Source organism: Notothenia rossii (genome assembly GCF_949606895.1).
Source record: "Notothenia rossii genome assembly, chromosome: 1".
Lineage (NCBI taxonomy): Eukaryota > Metazoa > Chordata > Actinopteri > Perciformes > Nototheniidae > Notothenia > Notothenia rossii.
Genome location: NC_136912.1, coordinates 56,422,008 through 56,444,574, shown reverse-complemented (window position 1 = coordinate 56,444,574; position 22,567 = coordinate 56,422,008). Strand labels below are relative to the sequence as shown.

Here is a 22,567-nt window from a genome sequence, read left to right as displayed (position 1 = left end):
TAAAATGGTCAGCTTTCTTGCTGTGAGCCATGCTTGAATGTTAAAGCAACATACAGTGGGGCAAAAAAGTATTTAGTCAGCCACCAATTGTGCAAGTTCTCCCACTTAAAAAGATGAGAGGCCTGTAATTTTCATCCTAGGTACACTTCAACTATGAGAGACAGAATGGGGGGAAAGAATCCAGGAAATCACATTGTAGGATTTTTAATGAATTAATTGGTAAATTCCTCGGTAAAATAAGAATTTGGTCACCTACAAACAAACAAGATTTCTGGCTCTCACAGACCTGTAACTTCTTCTTTAAGAGCCTCCTCTGTCCTCCACTTGTTAACTGTATTAATGGCACCTGTTTGAACTCGTTATCAGTATAAAAGACACCTGTCCACAACCTCAAACAGTCACACTCCAAACTCCACTATGGCCAAGACCAAAGAGCTGTCAAAGGACACCAGAAACAAAATGGTAGACCTGCACCAGGCTGGGAAGACTGAATCTGCAATAGGTAAGCAGCTTGGTGTGAAGAAATCAACTATGGGAGCAATTATTAGAAAATGGAAGACATACGAGATAATCTCCCTCGATCTGGGGCTCCACGCAAGATCTCACCCCGTGGGGTCAAAAATGATCACAAGAACGGTGAGCAAAAATCCCAGAACCACCCCGGGGGACCTAGTCAATGACCTGCAGAGAGCTGGGACCAAAGTAACAAAGGCTACCATCAGTAACACACTACGCCGCCAGGGACTCAAATCCTGCAGTGCCAGACGTGTCCCCCTGCTTAAGCCAGTACATGTCCAGGCCCGTCTGAAGTTTGCTAGAGAGCATTTAGATGATCCAGAAGAGGATTGGGAGAATGTCATATGGTCAGATGAAACCAAAATAGAACTTTTTTGTTATAAACTCAACTAGACGTGTTTGGAGGAGAAAGAATGCTGAGTTGCATCCAAAGAACACCATACCTACTGTGAAACATGGGGGTGGAAACATCATGCTTTGGGGCTGTTTTTCTGCAAAGGGACCAGGACAACTGATCCGTGTAAAGGAAAGAATGAATGGGGCCATGTATCGTGAGATTTTGAGTGGCAACCTCCTTCCATCAGCAAGGGCATTGCAGATGAAACGTGGCTGGGTCTTTCAGCATGACAATGATCCCAAACACACCGCCCGGGCAACAAAGGAGTGGCTTCGTAAGAAGCATTTCAAGGTCCTGGAGTGGCCTAGCCAGTCTCCAGATCCATAGAAAATCTTTGGAGGGAGTTGAAAGGGAGTTGAAAGTCTGTGTTGCCCAGCAACAGCCCCAAAACATCACTGCTCTAGAGGAGATCTGCATGGAGGAATGGGCCAAAATACCAGCAACAGTGTGTGAAAACCTTTTGAAGACTTACAGAAAACGTTTGACCTCTGTCATTGCCAACAAAGGGTATATAACAAAGTATTGAGATGAACTTTTGTTATTGACCAAATACTTATTTTCCACCATAATTTGCAAATACATTTTTTAAAAGTCAGACAATGTGGATTTTCGTTTTTTTTTTCCTCATTTTGTCTCTCATAGTTGAGGTATACCTAGGATGAAAATTACAGGCCTCTCAACTTTTTAAGTGGGAGAACTTGCACAATTGGTGGCTGACTAAATACTTTTTTGCCCCACTGTATACGTGTTTCATGTGTTTCATGTGTTTCAGGCCGAAGCAGACACTGAGGCTGTACAAACGGACCCTAGTCCAAAGCATTCAATTGAACGACCTCCTCAGAGCACCGAAAGCTTTTAATAAAAAAAAAAAGCTGGAGGTGGAAAAATTGGACAGGGAATTTTGTAACATTCAGTAATTTATTTTCAAGTCAAATGAATGGTGCATAAGGTAACCTTTACATTTTTTCGGATACCTAAAAGAGAAATCCCTTTTTACTTTACAGAAAAAGTAAACCAAAAAATATGTTTTTTTCTCTTTTTCCTTCAGGAACGGCTGAAAAAATAAAAACTCCTACATAAATCATCCAAGGCCTCTCTCTCTGTGTGTTCTTTTTTTATTGAGCAAATAACAACGAGATAGCTTCTCTGACAGCCCTGCCAGTAGAGTAGTCCAGGGTGATGGGGTCTACCACATCAGGAGGTTGGGGGTTTGCAGGAGGGGCCCTCTCCTTTCTCATTGTGACAATGTTGTACAGCACAACACAGGCCGTTATAATGCGGCAAGCTCTTTCAGGGGCCACTCTGAGCCCTCGCAGGCAGGTGAATTAGGCCTTCAGTATACCAAAGATAGTTTCAATCCTGACCCTGGTTTTGGCATGGGCCACATTTAAAACTGGTATGTGCATGTGGGGTTAACAAGCTTACTTTCACAATAAGAGCATCATAGTCGGTGTAGCATCAATGTTCATTTGAAATGAGTCCATGCTATGGAGAAAGATAGTCCACGTGTGAAACATGTACTTTGTTATTATTTAAATGTGTGATTTCCTTTAATCACCCAAACTTCAATGTGTGTTCTATAAGTGAATAAGTGAATGTGCAAGATTTACCTGAATGTTGAGGCTGTGGAAGGATTTGCGATTCACACGATTCTTCATTTTCTCCCAGGGACGCAGAGATGGGTATGTGTGTACAGTCTACAGCCAAGCACCCTGGGACACCCTATGAAATAGTAGACTGCATTTATTATAAAACAGTGTACGTCATAGGAACAACATTCACTGTAAAGATATAATCACATATCAATACCTGCCATGCTGTAAAATCCCTCTTTGATCGTCTGCGTGGGACATGTGCTAGGAAACACAACAAAGGACTCTGCGAGCCCTGTCAGAGCATACGTACGACCTTATGAATAGCACTGCAGACTGTATTCTTGCTGAGGTTCTCTGCATCACACACAGCATACAGAAAACTACAGCTCACAAAGTAGTACATACAGTCTACGGCACTGTAAGGGCACAACTCCGATGTGTGGCATTAGCAATGTATGGCTCGAGGAGCTGACAGATAAGTCAGCCCTTCTGACGAGAACCTGTATCTTCCATACAAATACTCATCAGAGAAAGCCAAAGTGTTTAGTCTGTCCCTAAAAATCCACTCCCACCTGAGAGCGCCTCTCAAAATCCGAGCTCCAGTGTCTTATAGACTGATCTCTTATCCTGGAACCTAACCTGCTCCGGAGCAGGCTAGCCGTTCAGCGTAAGTTACCGCTGAGATCTTGCCCACTAAGTGTTAGGGTGCTTGGAAAAGGTAGGACCCAAAAGCAGTATTAACGAAAAATGAGCTTTATTAAATAACAAAGGCTGTGGCAAAAAAGGCAGTATCCAAAAACAAACGAGCAGCACAAGGAACACAGACCCTGGGATAACATGGAGGGGAAACAATGAACCGACATGGAACACAGGGGAAGAAAGGGTGGGTGGAGGGGGTCTGGAGGACGGATCTCGGGCGGACGGCACGGGGACAAGGCAGAGACCAAGGAGGGGGTCTCGGGCGGAAGGCCCGGGGGCAAGGCAGAGACCAAGAAGGGGGTCTCGGGCGGACGGCCCAGGGGCAAGGCAGAGACCAAGGAGGAGGTCTCGGGCGGACGGCCCGGGGGCAAGGCAGAGTCCATGGTGGGGGTCTCGGGCGGACGGCCCGGGGGCAAGGCAGAGTCCATGGAGGGGCGAAGACCACAACGGGCGAACTCAGGGGGCCGAGCATGAGGGCGAAGGCAGCAGCTCTCAGGGGGCCGGGCTCGAGGGCGAAGACCGCGGCTCTCAGGGGGCCGGGCTCGAGGGCGAAGACCAGACAGCTCCGGAGGCCGGGCAGGACCCGGTGTTGGCCGAACAGGAACCGGTGCCAGTGGGACAGGCATCGGCAGGATCCCCCACGGAAGAGGACCAGGAGTTGGCAGGACCCCCGATGAGACAGGTGATGGCGGGGCCTCCAACGGAACAGGACAAGGGGTTGGCATGACCCCCGGCAGAAGAGTAGTCAGCGGGACCTCCAACGGGACAGGACATGGAGTTCGCAGGACCCCCGGCAGGAGAGCAGTCGGCGGGACCTCCAACGGCACAGGACACAGGGTTGGCAGGACCCCCGGCAGAAGAGTAGTCGGCGGGACCCCCAACGGGACAGGACATAGGGTTGGCAGGACCCCCGGCAGGAGAGTAGTCGGCGGGACACCCAACGGGAAAGGACATAGAGTTGGCAGGACCCCCAGCGGAACTTCCAACGGCACAGGACACAGGGTTGGCAGGACCCCCGGCAGAAGAGTAGTCGGCGGTACCCCCAACAGGACAGGCCATAGGATTGGCAGGACCCCCTGCAGAAGAGTAGTCGGCGGGACCTCCAACGGCACAGGACATAGGCTTGGCAGGACCCCCAGCGGAACCTCCAACGGCACTTGAGTAGGGAGGGCTTGAGAGGGAACTCGAGAGGAAACTTGAGAGTTGACTTGAGAGGTGACTTGAGAGGGATCTCGAGAGGGAACTTGAACGGAGACTCGAGAGGAGAATTGAGAGGGAACTCGAGCGGTGACTTGAGCGGGGACTCGAGAAGGAGCTTGAGAGTTGACTTGTAAGGAGACTTGAGAGGGACCTCGAGAGGAGACTTGAGAGGGAACTCGAGAGGAGACTTGAGAGGGAACTTGAGAGGAGACTTGAGAAGGGACTTGAGAGGGAACTCGAGCAGGGACTTGAGAGGGAACTCGAGCAGGGACTTGAGAGGGAACTCGAGTAGGGACTTGAGAGGGGACTTGAGAGGGGACTTGAGACGGTCGGTACGCCGACAGGAGTCGGGGAGCTGGCGTCGGCTGGAGAGCCAACAGGAGACGAGATGCTGGAGTCGGCTGGTACGCCGACAGGACACGGGGAGCTGGCGTCGGCCGGAGAGCCAGCACTGGAGCCGAAGCTGAAGTCGGGACCATGGCTGCTGGGGCCGGAACCATGGCTGCTGGGGCCAGGACTGAGGCTGGAACCATGGCTGCTGGGGCCAGAATTGGGGCCGGAACCATGGCTGCTGGGACCGGCACTGGAGCCGGAGCCGCTAGAGTACGGGCTGGAATCCTGGCCTTGCATCTTCCAGAGACCTTTTGGAGGCTCCGTGGACCTCCAAACGCCAGACGGGTTCCTGAGAAAAGGTCTGAGGCTGGAACTGGAGCCGCTGGAACCGGAACAAAGGCCTGGACCATGGCTGTGTGGGCCAGGTAATCGAGCAAGGAAACATAGCTCTGCGGGCCGGTACTGGTGCATGGATCTATGGCTGTGGAAACCGGAACTGAAGCCGGGATCATGGCTGTTGGAGCACGGGCTGGAATCCTGGCCCTGCGTCTCCTAGAGGCTTTTTGGAGACTCAGTGGACCTCCAACAGGACAGTAGTCGGATCCCAGGAAAGGGTTAGAAGCTTCGGACAAGTCCTCAGGACAACTTGTGAAAAGTTGTAGCCACTCAGGCAAAAAACGACCTCCTCAACCAAGGCATTTCGGCCACCTCCATTTGTGCCTTTTTGAGGATAGCCTCTTTGTCCCTTCTAGAAGAGGTTCCACTCCACTCGGCATGAGAACACTGTAGGGAGAAATCCAGATCCAACAGATCCAACTCAAAATCATAAAAATCCAGAGGGTCCATTGTTGGTCGGTTCATTCTGTTAGGGCGCGTGGAAAAGGTAGGACCCAAAAGCAGTATTAACGAAAAATGAGCTTTATTAAATAAAAAAAGCTGTGGCAAAAAAGGCAGTATCCAAAATACCCAAAAACAAACAAGCAGCACAAGGAACACAGACTGTGGAATAACAAGGAGGGGAAACAATGAACCGACATGGAACACAGGGGAAGACTAGACTAAATACACAGAAGGGTAATCACAGGACAAGACACAGCTGGGCAGGGGAGGGAGAAACACAAGGGCAACAGGTGAACACAATCAGACACACCAGGGAAACTAACGACAGGGAGGAGGACCAGACAAAACACAAGGAGGAAGACAAAACACAGAATGAACAGACTTACAAAACCCATAACCAGACAGACAACACTAAAACCGTGACATAAACCTAGGTGTGTGACACTAAGAAGCTTAATAAATGTTGCATTATGAAATACAAGTCCCCTGAAATAAATAAATGTGGCATTATGAAATAAAAGTCTCTTGAAATAAATAAATGTGGCATTATGAAATAAAAGTCTCTTGAAATAAATAAATGTGGCATTATGAAATAAAAGTCCAATGAAATAAATAAATGTGGCATAATTAAATAAAAGTCTCTTGAAATAAATACATGTTGCATTATGAAATAAAAGTCCCATGAAATAAATAAATGTGTATTTAAATTTACATTTATATATATTAATTGCCTTATTTATTTATTTCAGAATGTATTTCATAACCTTATTTATTTATTTCAGTCATATATATATATATATATAAAATATAATACATATATATATGTATAATATTATATATACACTGGACAAAAATATAAATGCAACACTTTTGTTTTTGCTCCCATTTTTCATGAGATGAACTCAAAGATCTAAAACATTTTCTATTTACACAAAATAACAATTTTTCTCAAATATTGTTCACAAATCTGAAAAAATCTGTGATAGTGAGCACTTCTCCTTTGCCGAGATAATCCATCCTACCTCACAGGTGTGGCATATCAAGATGCTGATTAGACAGCATGATTATTGCACAGGTGTGCCTTAGGCTGGCCACAATAAAAGGCCACTCTGAAACGTGCAGTTTTGCTTTATTGGGGGGGTCTGGGGGGGGGGGGTCCGAAAACCCTAGGGTTAAACCCTAACCCTAAACCTAACATGTCACCCATCTCCTTCGCATAGAGTTGATCAGGTTGTTGATTGTGGCCTGTGGAATGTTGGTCCACTCCTCTTCAATGGCTGTGCGAAGTTGCTGGATATTGGCAGGAACTGGAACACGCTGTCGTATACGCCGATCCAGAGCATCCCAAACATGCTCAATGGGTTGGCTTCACTTCACCTGGTTGACTGTGTCCACCATGCGTGTGTAGCAGACAGAGAACTAGCTAGACCTACGACAGCATGGCTGCAAAACAAGTGTGACAGTATTTAGATAATTACACACTATAAAGTTGTATATGCACCAGTAGCGTAGGCAGAAATGTACTTTAGGGTGGGCCTGTAAAAAATAGGGTGGGCCAGATTTTTCTTCTGCGCATCTGCACCCCACATAAAAAAAGATCACCCGGACTGCATTCTTTGTACTGTCTTAAAACCTTTCCCTAGAATATGTTATGAATTGTAAGGTGTCCTTGGGTGCTTTGAAAGGCGCCCCTAAATAGAATGAATTATCATTATTATTGTTATTATTATTATTATCCGAAACGATGTAATAACTTTTAAAACTTTTTCCAGTCACTTGCCCCATGCATTCAGAAGCGGCAGGCCATTCACTTTGATTTGATCCCGTTATGAAATGTCATCATTTCGACAATAAATAAATGCTACATAAACGTTATCTTGCACTTTTTATCCAACCATCTCCGTTTCTAACTTTCAATATATTTGAAAAGAGATCTCTCTCTGTCATCTGCGTGCGGGGGCGGGACCTCACAGACACGCTGCATCTCTCTCTTGCTCACAGACATGCTGCAGCACTGTACAGTGTGCACACAGTTCTGCCGGAAATGAATATTACATTTTGTGAGGAAACTTTTCCACCAATAATTCCAATAAGTATTCCAAAATGTATTCACTTCAGGTTTACGAAAGTAACTGTAATCAGATTACTCGTTTTTCAAATGTAACGCCAGCTGAATACACTTGATTTTTGTATTCTGATTACGTAACGCCGTTACATGTATTCCGTTACCAACCCGGCAGGGGCGGATCTAGAAAAATATTCATGGGGTGGCAAGAGGGTGGCAGGAGATTTTGAGGGGTGGCAGAATTATATACTGATTTAATCGCAGTCATATCAATCAATGTTAACAATCAATGTTAGACCCCCAGAAAGAGGTTAAGGATGGCAGCTTCCTCATACGTTGCACTCGGAGATAAATAGTTGAGACAGAGACGATGAACTGTTAAGTCCTTAGGCATGGTTTATTTTACTCTGCACTGCAGGTGCATCCTTTCGCTCAGCCGAGCTAACTTAGAATAACAACACCTATTGCCTCACAGTGGTACAATAATAACATGACATCCCTTTGACATCCCTTTGTGAGTTTGAGTACAGAATATATATATATATATTTAACAACTGAGGACAAATGTACACATTTCCCTGAACACAAGTTTATCACGTTAACAGTTTTCTATGCTCATCGAGTCATTCGTGAGCAGAGCATCAAGTTTGCTATAACAGCTGAATGTGCCGATTTCCATGTTGTTCAGCAAAACGCCTCACAAACTTATTGAGATCGAAAGCTTTCCTGCGTTTGGATTCAATGCTGAGTACAGCCAAACTTGATTGTAGACCTCAAATAACTCTTAATGATCCTAAGAGTTGAAAAACTTCTTTCACAGGATGCACTGCTCACCGGTAAAACTACTGCTATTTTACACAATCTGGACAACTCGTAAAAAACATCCTGGTATGGGTCCAAAAATTGAGCAAAATCCATCAAAGTGGTAGGACTCCCCTTTTCCTTCTTCTTTCTTTCTAGTATTCTCCTCGTCTGATGTAATTCGTGTTTGAGATCCTCAATATTAGAATCATAGGTATTAGCCAATAAAAGAACAGCCTCCTCACTCAAAAAAGTAACACTTGATGGATTTAGTGCCTGGACACTAGGCTTGGGCGGTATGACGGTATTACGGTATACCAGGGTATTTCGAAATACCGTCGGTATGATTTTCAATACCGTGACGTCACAGACTGTGCGCCAAATCATAGATGCGTTTCATTCTATTACACTGACACGGAGTTTTGACAGGGACGACATTGGTTGTAATGCACAGCACGCGCCAGCAGAGGGCAGGGGAGGGCAGTCCGTCTTTCCCGCTCTCAGAGCTCAGCACAGAGCTGAGCTGAGCAAGATGGCGGCAGCATTTGCCGGCCCGAACTCGGACAACTAGTAAAAAATAAAAATGCCTCTGCGCCTGTTTGGGACTATTTTGGGTTTACTCGTCGCCAGTGACTTCATCCAGCACAACGAGAGACGGAGGCACTTCTTTGGGAATGTTTAAGACGGGGTGAGTGAGTGTTGACATTTTTTAATCCTATGCAACTGGTTGATGGTTTTGTAGTCGAGGTCGGACGGTTTTAAAAACGAAAGCATTTACGTGCTAAACATTCACGCGAGTAATCCATTGAATCAAATGGAAATAAGGTTTTTAACACATGCACGGAATAATATTGCCAAACTAGTTAGTGAATATAGCAAACTTTATTCAATAAGTGTTAGAAATTAAAGTCAATGTTTTAATGGGGAAATGTAGTTTAAACATGCCGTCAGTTTTAATGCTCTTTTATACTGAAAAACCAGAAATTCTTGTGCACAAGCAGTTAAGCTTTTATTCTGAAAATCCTTCATCTACACATGTAGCATGTGGCTAATATACGATTTCCTAAAGAGGTGAATTTAGTAGCGAAATGATATGGAGTGGTGCAAACCGAAGCCTACTGATTTAACACTACAACTATAGATGTCGAGATACTACCATGCTGAATATTAAATGAAGGTACAGTTTATTTGAATACATTATTGTTTACAGACGAGAGTAGCATGTGACAACATCCGGAATGACCGGAAACCAAACGAGCCGAGAAGTATTTTTTAGAGTATTGATTACAGCGTTTAGAATGTGTTAAATGAAAAGTGATGAAAGAGAATATGAGGAGAAAAGGCGTGTTGAGCATATATTGGATGTGAAAGGAGCCAATCCTCTGTTTAAATGCAACAACGGACATTGGAGACGAGGCGAGCCGGCAGGCGGGGAGGAGCAAGCAGAGGATATATAACAGCACCGGAGGAGAGATCCAACTCTTGGCTTCCCTAATGAGGAGCGGATCACAGCTGTTTGTCTGACTGAACAATATCATGCTTGTGACCAATCCGCGCCTTTTTAAATTAAAGTACCCAATTGAACTTTCACAGAGACTCCATTTAATCTCCTTTTAAAGCTTCTCTCCTGGACGGGAGAATAACGAACACAGTTTACATAAGTGAAGTATTTACTCCCGGAAAATGTTTATGTATGATGATATATTGTTAACTTAGCTCACTATGGAAACAACGTCGGACATCTACAAACGCGTCCTGTATCCGATCTCAAAATGTGCCATTTGCACAATGTGTCATGTATGCAGCCCTTGTTTTGCACTTGCGCGCACGTCGCGGCACTTTGCGAGCGTCTACCGGCTCGGGCTGCATTTTACACCGAACATATAATATACCGTTCGAAACATCTTTTGCCGCCGAACGCCACCTCACTCAAGTCGACCCAAGTCATACCGTCAGTGGCGGCTGGTGGAAAATATTTTTGGTGGGGCTGGCTGTTGATATAGTGAGTAAAAAATTTGTGGGGGGGAGAAATTACCCCTTAAATTGGGACTGATACCGTCATATACCGTATACCACGGTATGAAGTCAGCAAGGTATGACGGTATGAAAAAAATGATACCGCCCATGCCTACTGGACACCTTGCATTATGTTGCAATTTGTGTGAGAAAAGCGTCTTTCTATTTCTCCAATCATGTTATCCATAACTGGATAGTACACATTGACGCAAAAAGAGTGTTTGCCATCTGGAACTACATGCTGTCCCAAAGTGGAAGGGATGACACCATCTTGAAGGGTCCTTGTTAGGGGTGCACCGAATGGGAAATTCTTGGCCGAAACCGATACCGAAAATAGGAAACAGTTGGCCGAAAACCGAATGCCGAAAGGCCGAAAATGATTAATAGAAATATATATATATATATATATATATATATATATATATATATATAATGTATACATTTTTTACCAATGTTGTTCAGCTGCCTGATTATGGAAAAAGAAATAATAATCACTATTATGGGTCCATAAAACATTTATTCAGCACTTTTGAATGTATACAGTAAATTAATTCCAAGTCAAGTGCATTTTCTTTTCTCTGTAGGATAACTACAACAAAGTGCATTCAGAACAAAGCCAAGGTGCTTTAAAACTGCATAAACATCTAGGCCAGTAGGCCTACAACAAAATAGTGTAAATAAAGACTGTAACAGCCAAGCCTTCAACAACAACAAATGCACCTATAAGTGCATGCATACAAATGTGCAAACTGGATAAATCCACATGAATGTAACTATTTACAAATGAAATTACAATTCAATTTCAAGAATCTGTAAATAAGGCTGTCTGTCCTCATAAGCAAAGTAGTAAACATTGTATAAAGATACATAAAGTGAAAACTGGATACAAAATCCACAATCAATTACAAATTAAATTACAATTTCAAGAATCTGCAAATAAGGTGGTCTGTCCTCATGAGCAATGTAAACAACATTGTATCATTTAGATACCAAAAGTACAATATATTGAACACTGTGCTGCTGTCATTTCCCCCTAATGATAACCTGAGATGGTGAATTATAACTCACAATGAAAATTGTTCAGGAAAGTGGGTATAGAGTAGACATGTAGAACTAGATAAGCTTATGATAAGCCAGCATTGTCTACTTATTAAGGAAAAGTGGGAGGTTCTTTTTAATGAACAGTAGCTTCTCTGCTTTATCAGCCATAAGTCTTTTCCTCTTCTCATCAAGCACATGAGAGGCAGCGCTGAACAGTCTCTCGCTGTCAGTGCTTGTGATTTGATCTTACTCCGCATATTTGTCCGGGTGTTTTGATTTCAAGTGGTGGATTAATCCCGAAGTGGTGCAAGTCTTTGCAGTTACACCCCCTCGAGAAATGTCAGCTGAACACGTTTTACAAATCGCAATCCGCGCCTCTTTCTCTGATATTTTTAAATATCTCCAAGCGCCAGACATGTTGGCTGTGAGCCAGCCGCGAGCATGGTCGCGCGCCGTGCTTGTCGCCGCGTTTTGATTACGTCATCACAACAACACGTTAGCTGATCAACGTAAACCTGTTCCCTGACATTCGGTGATATTTTTTCGGTGCTAAAACACTTTCGGCCGAAAGCCGAAAGGGCCTTTTTAACCATTTTCGGCTGATAATTTTCGGCTGAAAATTTTCGGCGGCCGAATATTCGGTGCATCCCTAGTCCTTGTTGTCTGTCTTGACCTCTTTGGCTTTCGCTGAGTTGTTTCAATGCTACTTCTTTCACACAAAACAAGTGCTTCACTCCACACTTCATCAAAGGAGGCTTCACTGCGATATTGTACCAGTGTCTCTTTAAGTGCTTCAACTAGTTCCACGGCCTTAGCCAAGTCCAATGTTTTAGACTGGAGCATATCTGACAAACATTTAGAGTCACTCAAGACCTTTCGGCACAGTACAAGCAGTGCTTGAATTGGGCCGGTACTCACCGGTACGCAGTACCGGCACTTCTGATTTGTACCCATGTGGTACCGGCACTTCTTACTGAGTACCGGCAAGGTGCCGGTACTCAGTAAAATGCCGGTACTCAGCCGCCGGCAATATACGTATATATTGTAAACGCAACGCAGCGCAAATGTGGGTCTGACTCTGCCTCACAGAGGGTGACTGGCTGTCTACATGACGTGGCCTGCCGACATTGCCACTTTCATACAGATCATACTAATGCCCTCGATTGGTCTCTGTGTGTCATTCAAGCTCGGGAGGGTGTGTGTTGGTGTATGTCTGGCGCGAGCGAGCGAGAAAGCGCGCGCACCGGTTACGTGTATTGTTGTTAGCATCTGGTGTTAGCTAGCTGCGCTAACGGATATACGGAGCTGTTTCAACAACAAGGTGGAGGGAGAGTCCTTTGCTGTCAGACTGAGAGGCTGAAAACTACAGCTCTGGTGAGGTAAATTACTCTCTGAGTCTTTAGATAGTTAACTTAGTTTAAGTTATCTCAGTGGGTCTCAAACGGTTCGGTCACCATTTATGTAAACACATATTTCCATTTGAGGGGGTAGTGATTAGTAAAATATGCATGAATAATACAAACAAAATGTTAACTAGGTGAAAAAAGGTAATATAAACTTGTTGAGAGCTAAAACTAGTCTTTGCTGTTGCCTCAAAGAGGAGCAGGGGGGAGAGGAGGGAGACAGGAGAGGCCGATTCAGGAGCCCAGACACACTCACAACTATAAATGAACCAAAAACAAATAAATAAACAAGTTTCAATGTTTTTTCATATTGGATATTGTATGTTATTGGTTATGGCCATGTACTTATGATTTTATGATTATTTGAATGTATACATTTTTGTTTCATATGGGTGTAGTCTCTTTATTTCCCCCTCAAAATGCACCAGATTGATGCATTTAAGTCCAACATTTTAAAAAAAATCTTACCGGGAGAGCATGCCCCCGGACCCCCCTATAGGATTTGAGGCCCGGCCCCACTGTTCCCAAATAGATTTGCAATTTTTTTTAAATAGTAACCCATCTCCATATGTTTCTTTTTGGGTAGTAGATTTAAACTAGAGGGCTATCACTTTGTGCAGCAACGCTACTGACAAATAAATCCAGCAAAATGGCACAAAAAACTGGTAGTGGCCTCAGGGACGAGGAGTCATTTAACCAGCCAGTAGGAGTCAAGCTTTACTTTCTTTTATATCCATAAAGAAAAAGTAAATCTGTTTACAGTTGTTTCATTATGGATGTTGAGAGGTATCCATATATCTCTTCATTTTGCTCTCAAAGTGCACCAGATTGATGCATCTAACTTCAATATTTAAAAAAAAATGTTCGATGCACCCTGAGTCATTTTGTTTAAGTACAGTGAGCCTTTCTAAAATATACAGTAAAGAGACAAACGCACCAGCATTATAGGATATACTATGACTTTGTGCCAAATACTTGTTGCTGATTTAGAGTACTGGCACCTTTTTTATTCCAATTCAAGCACTGAGTACAAGGCATCCAACAAAATTCAGATCAATCTGAACCAATATCCCCCTGGCTTCAAAAGCTCTATGTGGATGGTTCTCAGAGGAAATCTCTTCAAGCAGCTGTACTATTGCAGGTAACCTATCAATAACATTGCGACATGCTACATGTCTGCAAGCCCAACGTGTATCACTAAGCCTTTGGAGTTCCCTTGGTGCACCGTCAAATATCTTCCACTGCACTTCCAGCCATTTGTTGTGTACATAAGACCCAGATATGAACACATACAATCGTTCCATCAATGAGAAGAACTTTCCCGCATCTGTTACACTTTTGACAGAGTCTACTATGACTAAGTTTAGGCAGTGCACTGCAATGCACATAGAAGGCATTTTTGGCTACTTCTTTTATTTTCGCTTGAACACCAGCATGTGCCCCGCTCATCACTGCAGCGCCATCGTAGCCCTGTCCGACAAGGTTTTCTTTATACTCCAGCCCATGTTTCTCAAGAAAACAAATAATCTTACCACTCAACGCAGCAGCATCCAGGCCTTCTGCCACGTCAAACTTCAGAAAGCTCTCGTGAACAACACCATTGTATTAGTATCTCAGAACAAATGAAATTTGCTCTTTTTTCTGAAGATCTTTAGTTTCGTCTACAATAACTGCAAACTGCCTGCTCTTTTTAACCTCTTGAATTATTTCTTCCTTTACCATTGCAGCCAAACATTCCAGTATCTCGTTTTGGTTAGTTTTACTGGTGTATGTTGCATTTTTAGCTTGCTTTTCAAGTCTTTTTTTAATCATAGGATCATGGTTTCACAGCAAATCCAACATAGCTTAAAAAACACCTTTTTTTTCCTGAGTCAGGATTCTCCCTGTGACCCCGCTGGGCTGTTTTTTCTGTGGCAGTTAGAATTGGAATCTCAGCTAGTGTTTTAATGTAGTTTTGATTTTCAATCACCTGTTTCTTATTTTGCTCATCCATTATTCCCATCATTTAGGTATTTCTTTCACTCATTTTCTTGTTTTCTCCCCATGCAAACATTGCATTTACATGGCTTTCGGATCGGGCATGAGAACGGAAACCACTGTCTTTCATTGTGGCCTTTTTCCAGTGACGATACCCGTCAATTGAGGTGAAAACGGTCTTGGGGGCATCAGGTAAAGAGAAATGTCTACAGGGGAAACAATAAGCTGAATCATTGGACTCTGAGTACTCAAGCCATGAATGAGTTTTGTACCAGTCCGTTCTGAAGCTTCTTCTGGCTCCTCCCTGAAGGGTCTTGGGGAAACTCTCCCGTGTCGGCTGAGCTGGCTCCTCACACCTGGACTTGGATATGTCTAGAACATGGGAGTAAAACATATTCAAACGGTAATAGAGCTTAACTGATTACACACTATAATCAACTAAGTATAACACAGTTTGTAGCTGTCATTTATTCAATATGTATTTAACCTACTGGCTGTGTTAATGCGTGCAGCACAACATTTTGGCCTGGGTGTGTATTGTTTTGGGTAATTTTTGAATTTCAACCTCAGCTGCTATAATAGGTCTAAAATACATTTTACACAAAATACTCACAATCTACCCTTTTCCTCATACTCAAAACTATCTAAGGAAAGCAAACATCATTTTTTTGAATTAATAATATATTTATTAGACTAGCCCTGTCTCTTAAATAAACTGTTTTGCAAAATGTCCTTTTGTGTGATTTGTGCATCTTATTCAGATGCATTATACTTGTATTAACAATTTTCATACCATTTGGAGCAACTCGACTGGCAGTTGGTTGCAAGGGCTTAGGAATATTCCTTTCCCCCTTACTGTCTGAGCTCTGCATTCCGTCTTGTTGTCTCTCGCTCTCCCTCTTGCACCTTGTCTATGTGATGCTCTCCCTCTTACGTCTCTTTTTCTCTGTTGTGTTCTCCTTCCTCCTCCTGTCCCTGTTCATCTTTGCCTTCTATCTCATCATTGACACTTTCCTGTTGCTGTTCTTCATCTCCTTCCACCTCCTCATGTCCCTGGTCATTTACCTTGTCACTTCCCTGTTGCTCAGCCTCACTTTCTATCCTCTTTGGTGAGAAAAAACTTGCAATGCCACGTTTCCTCTTCATTTCTATAAGATTCAAAGTCCATTTATTACGTTTTTTAATTTTATATTACCAGTAATCATTATTAATAATGGTGTTCAAATTAAAATGCTGTTTGAGCAAATGTTTGTTGTTTTCCCACTTACTGTGTGCTTCAAACTCCATCTTGTGGCCCAATCTTTGCTTGCAATCCAAACAGATTCCTGAAATAAGATTCAAAGTTATTATTGAAGAGCAGAATCGTTTAGCCTTGATCAGGTTGTACATCTTGCTAAATGATTGATAATATAAAAATATTCCATGCAAAAACAAAAACCTAGCTAACTTTCCACGCACACTGTACAGAAGCCAACCCCAATTAGCGGCCCGCGGGCCAGATCCGGCCCGCGAGAGGCAATAGCATGGCCCGCGCTGATCTACTGGCATTCACTTGTTATAACATAAAAACATAAAATAAAATGTCCGCGGTTTCGCTTTATTTTGACCTCCGTCGACACTCGTAAACCTGACCCATGACCTTATCGCGTGCATATGCAAGACGTGCTTCGCGCGCTTGACTTACTCGTCACCACCTGGAATAGCGGCAAACACATATAAACAATAGCTGGCAGCTAGCCGCCTGTCATCCCAACCCAGCGATTGACCAACATGACACTAACGGGCCGTGGATAACTCAAACCCAGGATGGAATTCGCAAAGAAGAGGAAGGTAGACCAGGAGAACCGTCAGTTCAAAACTGACTGGACTGAGAAGTATTGTTTTTTTTTACCGGACCACGTCAATGCTAAACCGACTTGTTTGATTTGCATGCAGAATGTAGCTGTAATCAAATCAGACAACCTGAAGCGGCACTTCACCTCTATTCATGCTGCCAGTTTTAATGCTAACTATCCAGAGAAATCCGACCAGCGCACACAAAAGATAGCAGGTTTGCTTGCATCATACAAGCACTCTGTTTCCACAATGTCGAAAACAACATCGGCACAAGAGAGCGCAACAGCTGCCTCATTGCACGTCTCTTGGACGCTTGCTAGAGCCAAGAAGCTGTTTGCTGATGCTGAGTTAATTAAACGGTGTGCGATAGACATGGCTCATGAAGTTTTAAATCATGATGAAAAACAACAAAAAAAGGTTGTAGAGCTATTAAAGCAGGTGCCGCTGTCAGCTAACACGGCAACCAGAAGAGTAGAGGTTTTAGCGGAGGAGTGTTTTTCCAGTCTACTCACGGATTTGAAGAAAACAGAGGCTATATCCTTAGACATAGACTCCTCCTGTGACCGAACCGACATGGAACAGCTGTCTGTGTTCGTACGATTTTTTGATGGGAAGATATTCCGGGAAGAGCTGCTGTGTTTGCTTACTCTGCCCGGGCACACGACCGGGGAAATAATCTTCCACGAGCTGACACAGTTCTTCGAAAAGAATGGTTTGAATGTGAGTCAAATCGTCTCTGTTGTAACCGACGGGGCTCCGTCGATAGTTGGAAAGCACAAAGGCTTGGTAAGCAGGCTTTCCGCCGTTAACCCGGCGCTTCTGACATTTCACTGCATCATTCACAAATCAGTGTTGTGCGCAAAACTGTGTGGAAAAATGAAAGAAACGATGGATACTGTGACGAGATTGGTTAACTTTGTGCGTGAGAGCTCTAGTCTGCAGCATCGCCTTTTTAGATCGTTGCTAGAGGAAATGTCCTCTGAACACAAGGATCTCTTACTACACAACGATGTTCGCTGGCTGAGCAAGGGCCGTGTGTTGGAGAGGGTGTGCGACCTGCGTGATGAACTGGTGTCGTTCTTATCAAGCCTGCAGGGCCAAAAAGCCCATGAGTTTTTGAGCTTTTTAACTGACACCAAGGTGATAGCAGATGTTCATTTTTTGTGTGACATCATGTCTCATCTAAATCACCTTAACCTGCAGCTGCAAGGCAAGAACCACACTGTTGCTGAGATGTACGAGGCGGTTGAAGCTTTTCGGTCAAAGCTGCACCTTTTGGAGAGAGATATTCATGGGAGGAAGCTGCACTTTCCACGTCTGCGTGAGCACTGCGAGAAGAATGAAATGCCGGAAGATCCAGTAATGAAGGATTTTGTGTCAAAACTGGCAGAAAACTTCAAGGAGCGATTTGAAAGCTCCCCTAAAATCTCACGTGACATCCTCCTCTTCCTCAGACAGCCGTTCTCTGTGTCAGCAGACGGGCAGTGGACTGGAGAGGCCAAAAGGCTGGTGCCTTCCATAGAAGAGGGAGCTCTTCAGATGGAGGTCTTAGAGATGGGAAGCTCTGAGTTGCTGAAAGCTCAACACAAGGATGCACCAGTGTGTGACTTTTGGATCAACATGGTTCCCCAAGCTCGTTTCAAAAACACCAGAGCTATTGCTATGTTCCTACTCACAATGTTCCCCTCAACATACATCTGCGAATCAGGATTTTCTTCAATGAATGCTATCAAAAGCCAGGACAGGAACAGACTCTCCAGTGCACATCTTGGACAGTGCCTCAGGATTGCCACAACAGAATACAAGCCCAACATCAGACAGGTTGCCTCATCCCGCCGCTCTCACTTCTCTCACTGATTGGTGAGTGAACAACATCAATTTATTTTTGCAATTTGTCAATTCTATTGTAGTATAATAATTATTAAGACAAAAATAACCATTTTATAGTTATATTTTATATGTACATTCATTTCCTAAATAAAATGCTACGCAGCGTAATTAAAAACAAATTATTAATATGATAGATAAAAAACCTTGGATAAAGCAGGGCTTTTAACAACAGCCCACAAACTGGTTAAATTGAATACAACATTAAAATAATATATTAAAAATAAAGTAAAAAAAAAACAATGCTATTTGTTATTTACAGCCTGATATTATTTGGTACACATATTTAAAAATGTTAAAACTGATAATGTGGTGAATTTGGTACGACATTATAAAAGTAACTAACTGAAACTCTCTCTCTGTCTTCCTGTCTTTCCCTGTGTGTGTGTGTGTGTGTGTGTGTGTGTGTGTGTGTGTGTGTGTGTGTGTGTGTGTGTGTGTGTGTGTGTGTGTGTGTGTGTGTGTGTGTGTGTGTGTGTGTGTGTGTGTGTGTGTGTGTGTGTGTGTGTGTGTGTGTGTGTGTGTGTGTGTGTGTGTGTGTGTGTGTGTGTGTGTGTGTGTGTGTGTGTGTGTTACAGTGTTTGCTGAATTGGATGTGGACCTGTCTGACTATTTGATCAGAGTTCACTCTGTTGTTTTTTATTTTTGTTTTATTGTTATGCCCCATCAGACCACAGCAAAATCATTTGTATTTGTTAAAGCATTTATTTATTATTATTGTTAATAAATGTTTGATTTCGGTCTAATTTTGTTTCAAGGATGCATTTTTCCTTTACTCTCAACACAGGGTTTGTTTAATTACTACTGCCACTACTACAACAATTATAATAGAGGTAACATCTGCACATAGTGTAAAACAACTTTTAGTGAGACATAGCATTTTGGCCCTTAGCTTGTCATGCTTGAAAAAAATTGGCCCTTTGGTAAATATAATTTGGGAACCCTGCTGTACAGTAAGTAAAGAGTTACTGAATACTGATAATAACGTTACTCAACCGGATTTGTATCGTTTCAATATCAGCATTAAAGTTATGATTCACATGGACATATCTAACTTCTCTCTTTTCTGTAACTGGAAAACATTAGCTTTGTTCTACACTTATTTCACAGGAGACGTAGTTGATCAGTCTTACCCATAGACTGTATATATAAACGGACGTAGGGTCCGTGACGTCACCCATAGGATTTTGCAGTTTCCGAGAAGCCCTTAGTAGGCGGAGTCGGCCACTAACGGCTCGACAGTGACGTCAGAGTTCAACTCCCGCCTTCTCCAGCCTGCTCCAAATAAGGGCAAAGAGGCGGAGCCGAGGCGCGACCTGCTGCCACCGAGCTGAAAGTTCCAGAGCTAGCTGAAGCTACCAAGCTAAGCTAACATGCTCTCCATCTGCACACTGCCGTGCCATTTTACGTTTCTAAGGTAAGCGGACATTAAACTATTCAGCAAAACTATAAATAATAATCTAAGTTATTGAGTTTTTAGCATAATACTTCAGAATCTTAAAATCCCTTAACGTTTGTATGCAATTGTGCTAAATTCAACACTGGAATCAAGCAAATATTAATATGTTTGCATGACATTAGTTATTTATATTTTGATATCACTTAATTATACGTTTAATACATTTAAGTCAAGCTAAGGTACATGTGATGGTAGCTAGTTAGTGCTCTTACCTGTGAGGCCTCCTCCAAACAGCATAATAACCAGACTGTATCATTAAAACTAAGTACCAGTTCTAGATCCTTGACTTTAGAAAAACAATTCAAAAGACAAAATGTATTTAAAGACCAATCTTTATTTGAATGTGCCTCTTAACCTGATATATTAGTTATACAGTAATAGTATTGACAATCTAAAAAAACTGAGCAACTCAACAGTCAACTTTATGTTTCTTATTGTCTAAAGCATTTTGTTATTTTCATTTTCCCCCTCTCATATTCAGTGTGGACGGATTGAGACAGCGTGGTGTCCAGAAAGCTGCAGAGACTTCAGGGAGAAACCTCCGTGTGATGGACTTCCTGTCTGTTTGTTTGGCCCGGAGAGGACTGAGGGTCTTTCCTCTGCAAAGAGGACCTGGTCTGATGGAGGAGCCCATGCTGGGCAAAGTTGATACCAACTGCACAGGCCTAGTCTGTCACTTTATTTGACTAAATGTGTTTACTTTAATAGTTTTACACCTTCTGTCCATATGTGCTTTTTATTTAAAACATGTTGGATTAAGTTTTGGTTCACATTTCAATAAATTCTATTTGTATTTGCACTCCTTTCGTCCATTATTCTTACTGAAAATGTTAGATTACACACTATTCAACATGGTAGTATCTCGACATCTATCGTTGTAGTGTTAAATCAGTAGGTTTCGGTTTTCACCACACCACGTCATTTCGCTTCTCAATTCACCTCTTTAGGAATTCGTATATTAGCCACATGCTAAATGCTAACCGTAGATGAAGGATTTTCAGAATAAAAGCTTAACTGCTTGTGCACAAGAATTTCTGGTTTTTCAGTATAAAAGAGCGTTTAAACTGACGGTATGTTTAAGCTACATTATACCATCAAAACATTGATTTTAATTTCTAACAAAACTCTGCGGTACAAGGCACAAGTGATGTGAAGCTCATAAAGCGAGGCAAATAGAAATAATCAGCGGATGGAGTGTAGATGTGGCAATAGGTGCATTCCATCAGCTGACTGTTTTTACAATAAAAGTAGTTTCTTAGTGTACTGGTCTTAAAATCTCATAACATCAGCTTTTAATGTTCCTCTTGGATGTTCTTCTTGACCCTCAGAGAAGGAGAAAATGTTGTGTCTTTCAGGCATTTCCTTTCCTAACAAAAATTACAGGAAATAAAACATTATTGCAGAACAAGTGTGTTGTTTATGAAAGCGGTGTGTTTGTGTGTTTAGGGGCTGTAGATATAATTATTTTGTAATTGTAATGTTTTTTTTTATTTTAACAGTGAGCTACAAAGACAATCAGATTATGAATGAAAAGTATGAAGTTCATCAACATTGAAATATGTTATTATCAAAATAATATTTAACTGTTATCAAAACGTAGTGCAACTGTCTCACTGAAAGAATAACTTTTACCACGTTTTTTACAGACAATATTGAGAGATAAATAGTTGCAGTTGCAAGCCGGTTCCCTGGATGAGCTGAACAGGCAGAGTACCTGCCTGTAGCTAGCTCCATACTCATTTATTTTTCGTGTAATCAACTTAAATAATAGTAATAATTTAAGACAAAATTAACTGTTGGATTTGTACGCATTTATTTTGGCATGTCCAACTCAAACAATTACTTTGGTGATATTTAGAGATTTTATTATGGTAATATGTGTTTATTATTGTGATATCTACAAAGCCACTGATTTAGTTGTGTATGCTACGAAGAAACATGAATGATCCTTGACAAGACTCAATAAAAGTGCATATTTAAACACTCGCACACATACATAATGTAGGACTAAACATGGTCTCTCCATAGGTGTGAAATGTATACACTATCATGCAAAATTATTACCCTTTTATTATAACCTATAGTGTTTATATTAGAATGAAAAGAATACAATAATTATAAAACGTTTTAGTAAAGATCCTATTTTTGCCTCAGTGAAAGAAAAAGTATTTTCTTGAAAATAATGACTTAATAAAACTTTTTATTATTTTTCAGTACTTAGTCTTACATACTTAATATGTTGAGAACGTTTTTCATTATAATGATTAACGGCCCGTCTACACTACAGGCATCGAAAAATGCTTTCAACGCTTCGCCCATTCACTTGAATGGGGTGACATAGAAGATTTTTAATCTTCGCCGAACTGCATTGTGGGGAGCATGGCATGGCTTTGCAAGCATCACGAGCATCTATCGGCATCAAAAGTTGAACAATGTTCAACTTTTGAGGCTCGATGCTTAGCATCAGCCAATCAAATCCCGTTTATGCAAATCCCGCCAGTG

The 22,567-nt window shown here is 42.5% G+C and overlaps 1 protein-coding gene and 1 long non-coding RNA gene across 2 annotated transcripts; one reads left to right on the top strand and one right to left on the bottom strand.

Moving 5' to 3' along the window:
- Positions 1-1,988: 1,988 nt before the first annotated feature.
- LOC307042690 lies at positions 1,989-2,844 on the bottom strand. The gene is made up of 3 exons (XR_013809218.1): positions 2,723-2,844; positions 2,524-2,635; positions 1,989-2,398 (listed from the first exon to the last, which is right to left on the bottom strand). It is a non-coding gene; the product is annotated as an uncharacterized lncRNA (long non-coding RNA).
- A 13,528-nt stretch (positions 2,845-16,372) lies between these two features.
- On the top strand, positions 16,373-19,352 carry LOC307042681 (protein FAM200A-like). Its single transcript, XM_079686698.1, has 2 exons — positions 16,373-18,579; positions 19,185-19,352. Exon 1 carries the CDS (start codon positions 16,690-16,692, stop codon positions 18,574-18,576), a length of 1,887 nt encoding a protein of 628 aa, XP_079542824.1. The 5' UTR covers positions 16,373-16,689; the 3' UTR covers positions 18,577-18,579; positions 19,185-19,352.
- The last annotated feature ends 3,215 nt before the right edge of the window (positions 19,353-22,567 follow it).

What these genes read in the sequence shown, in the direction of transcription:
- LOC307042681 (XM_079686698.1), top strand. Translation starts at nt 16,690, where the DNA reads ATGGAATTCGCAAAGAAGAGGAAGGTAGACCAGGAGAACCGTCAGTTC.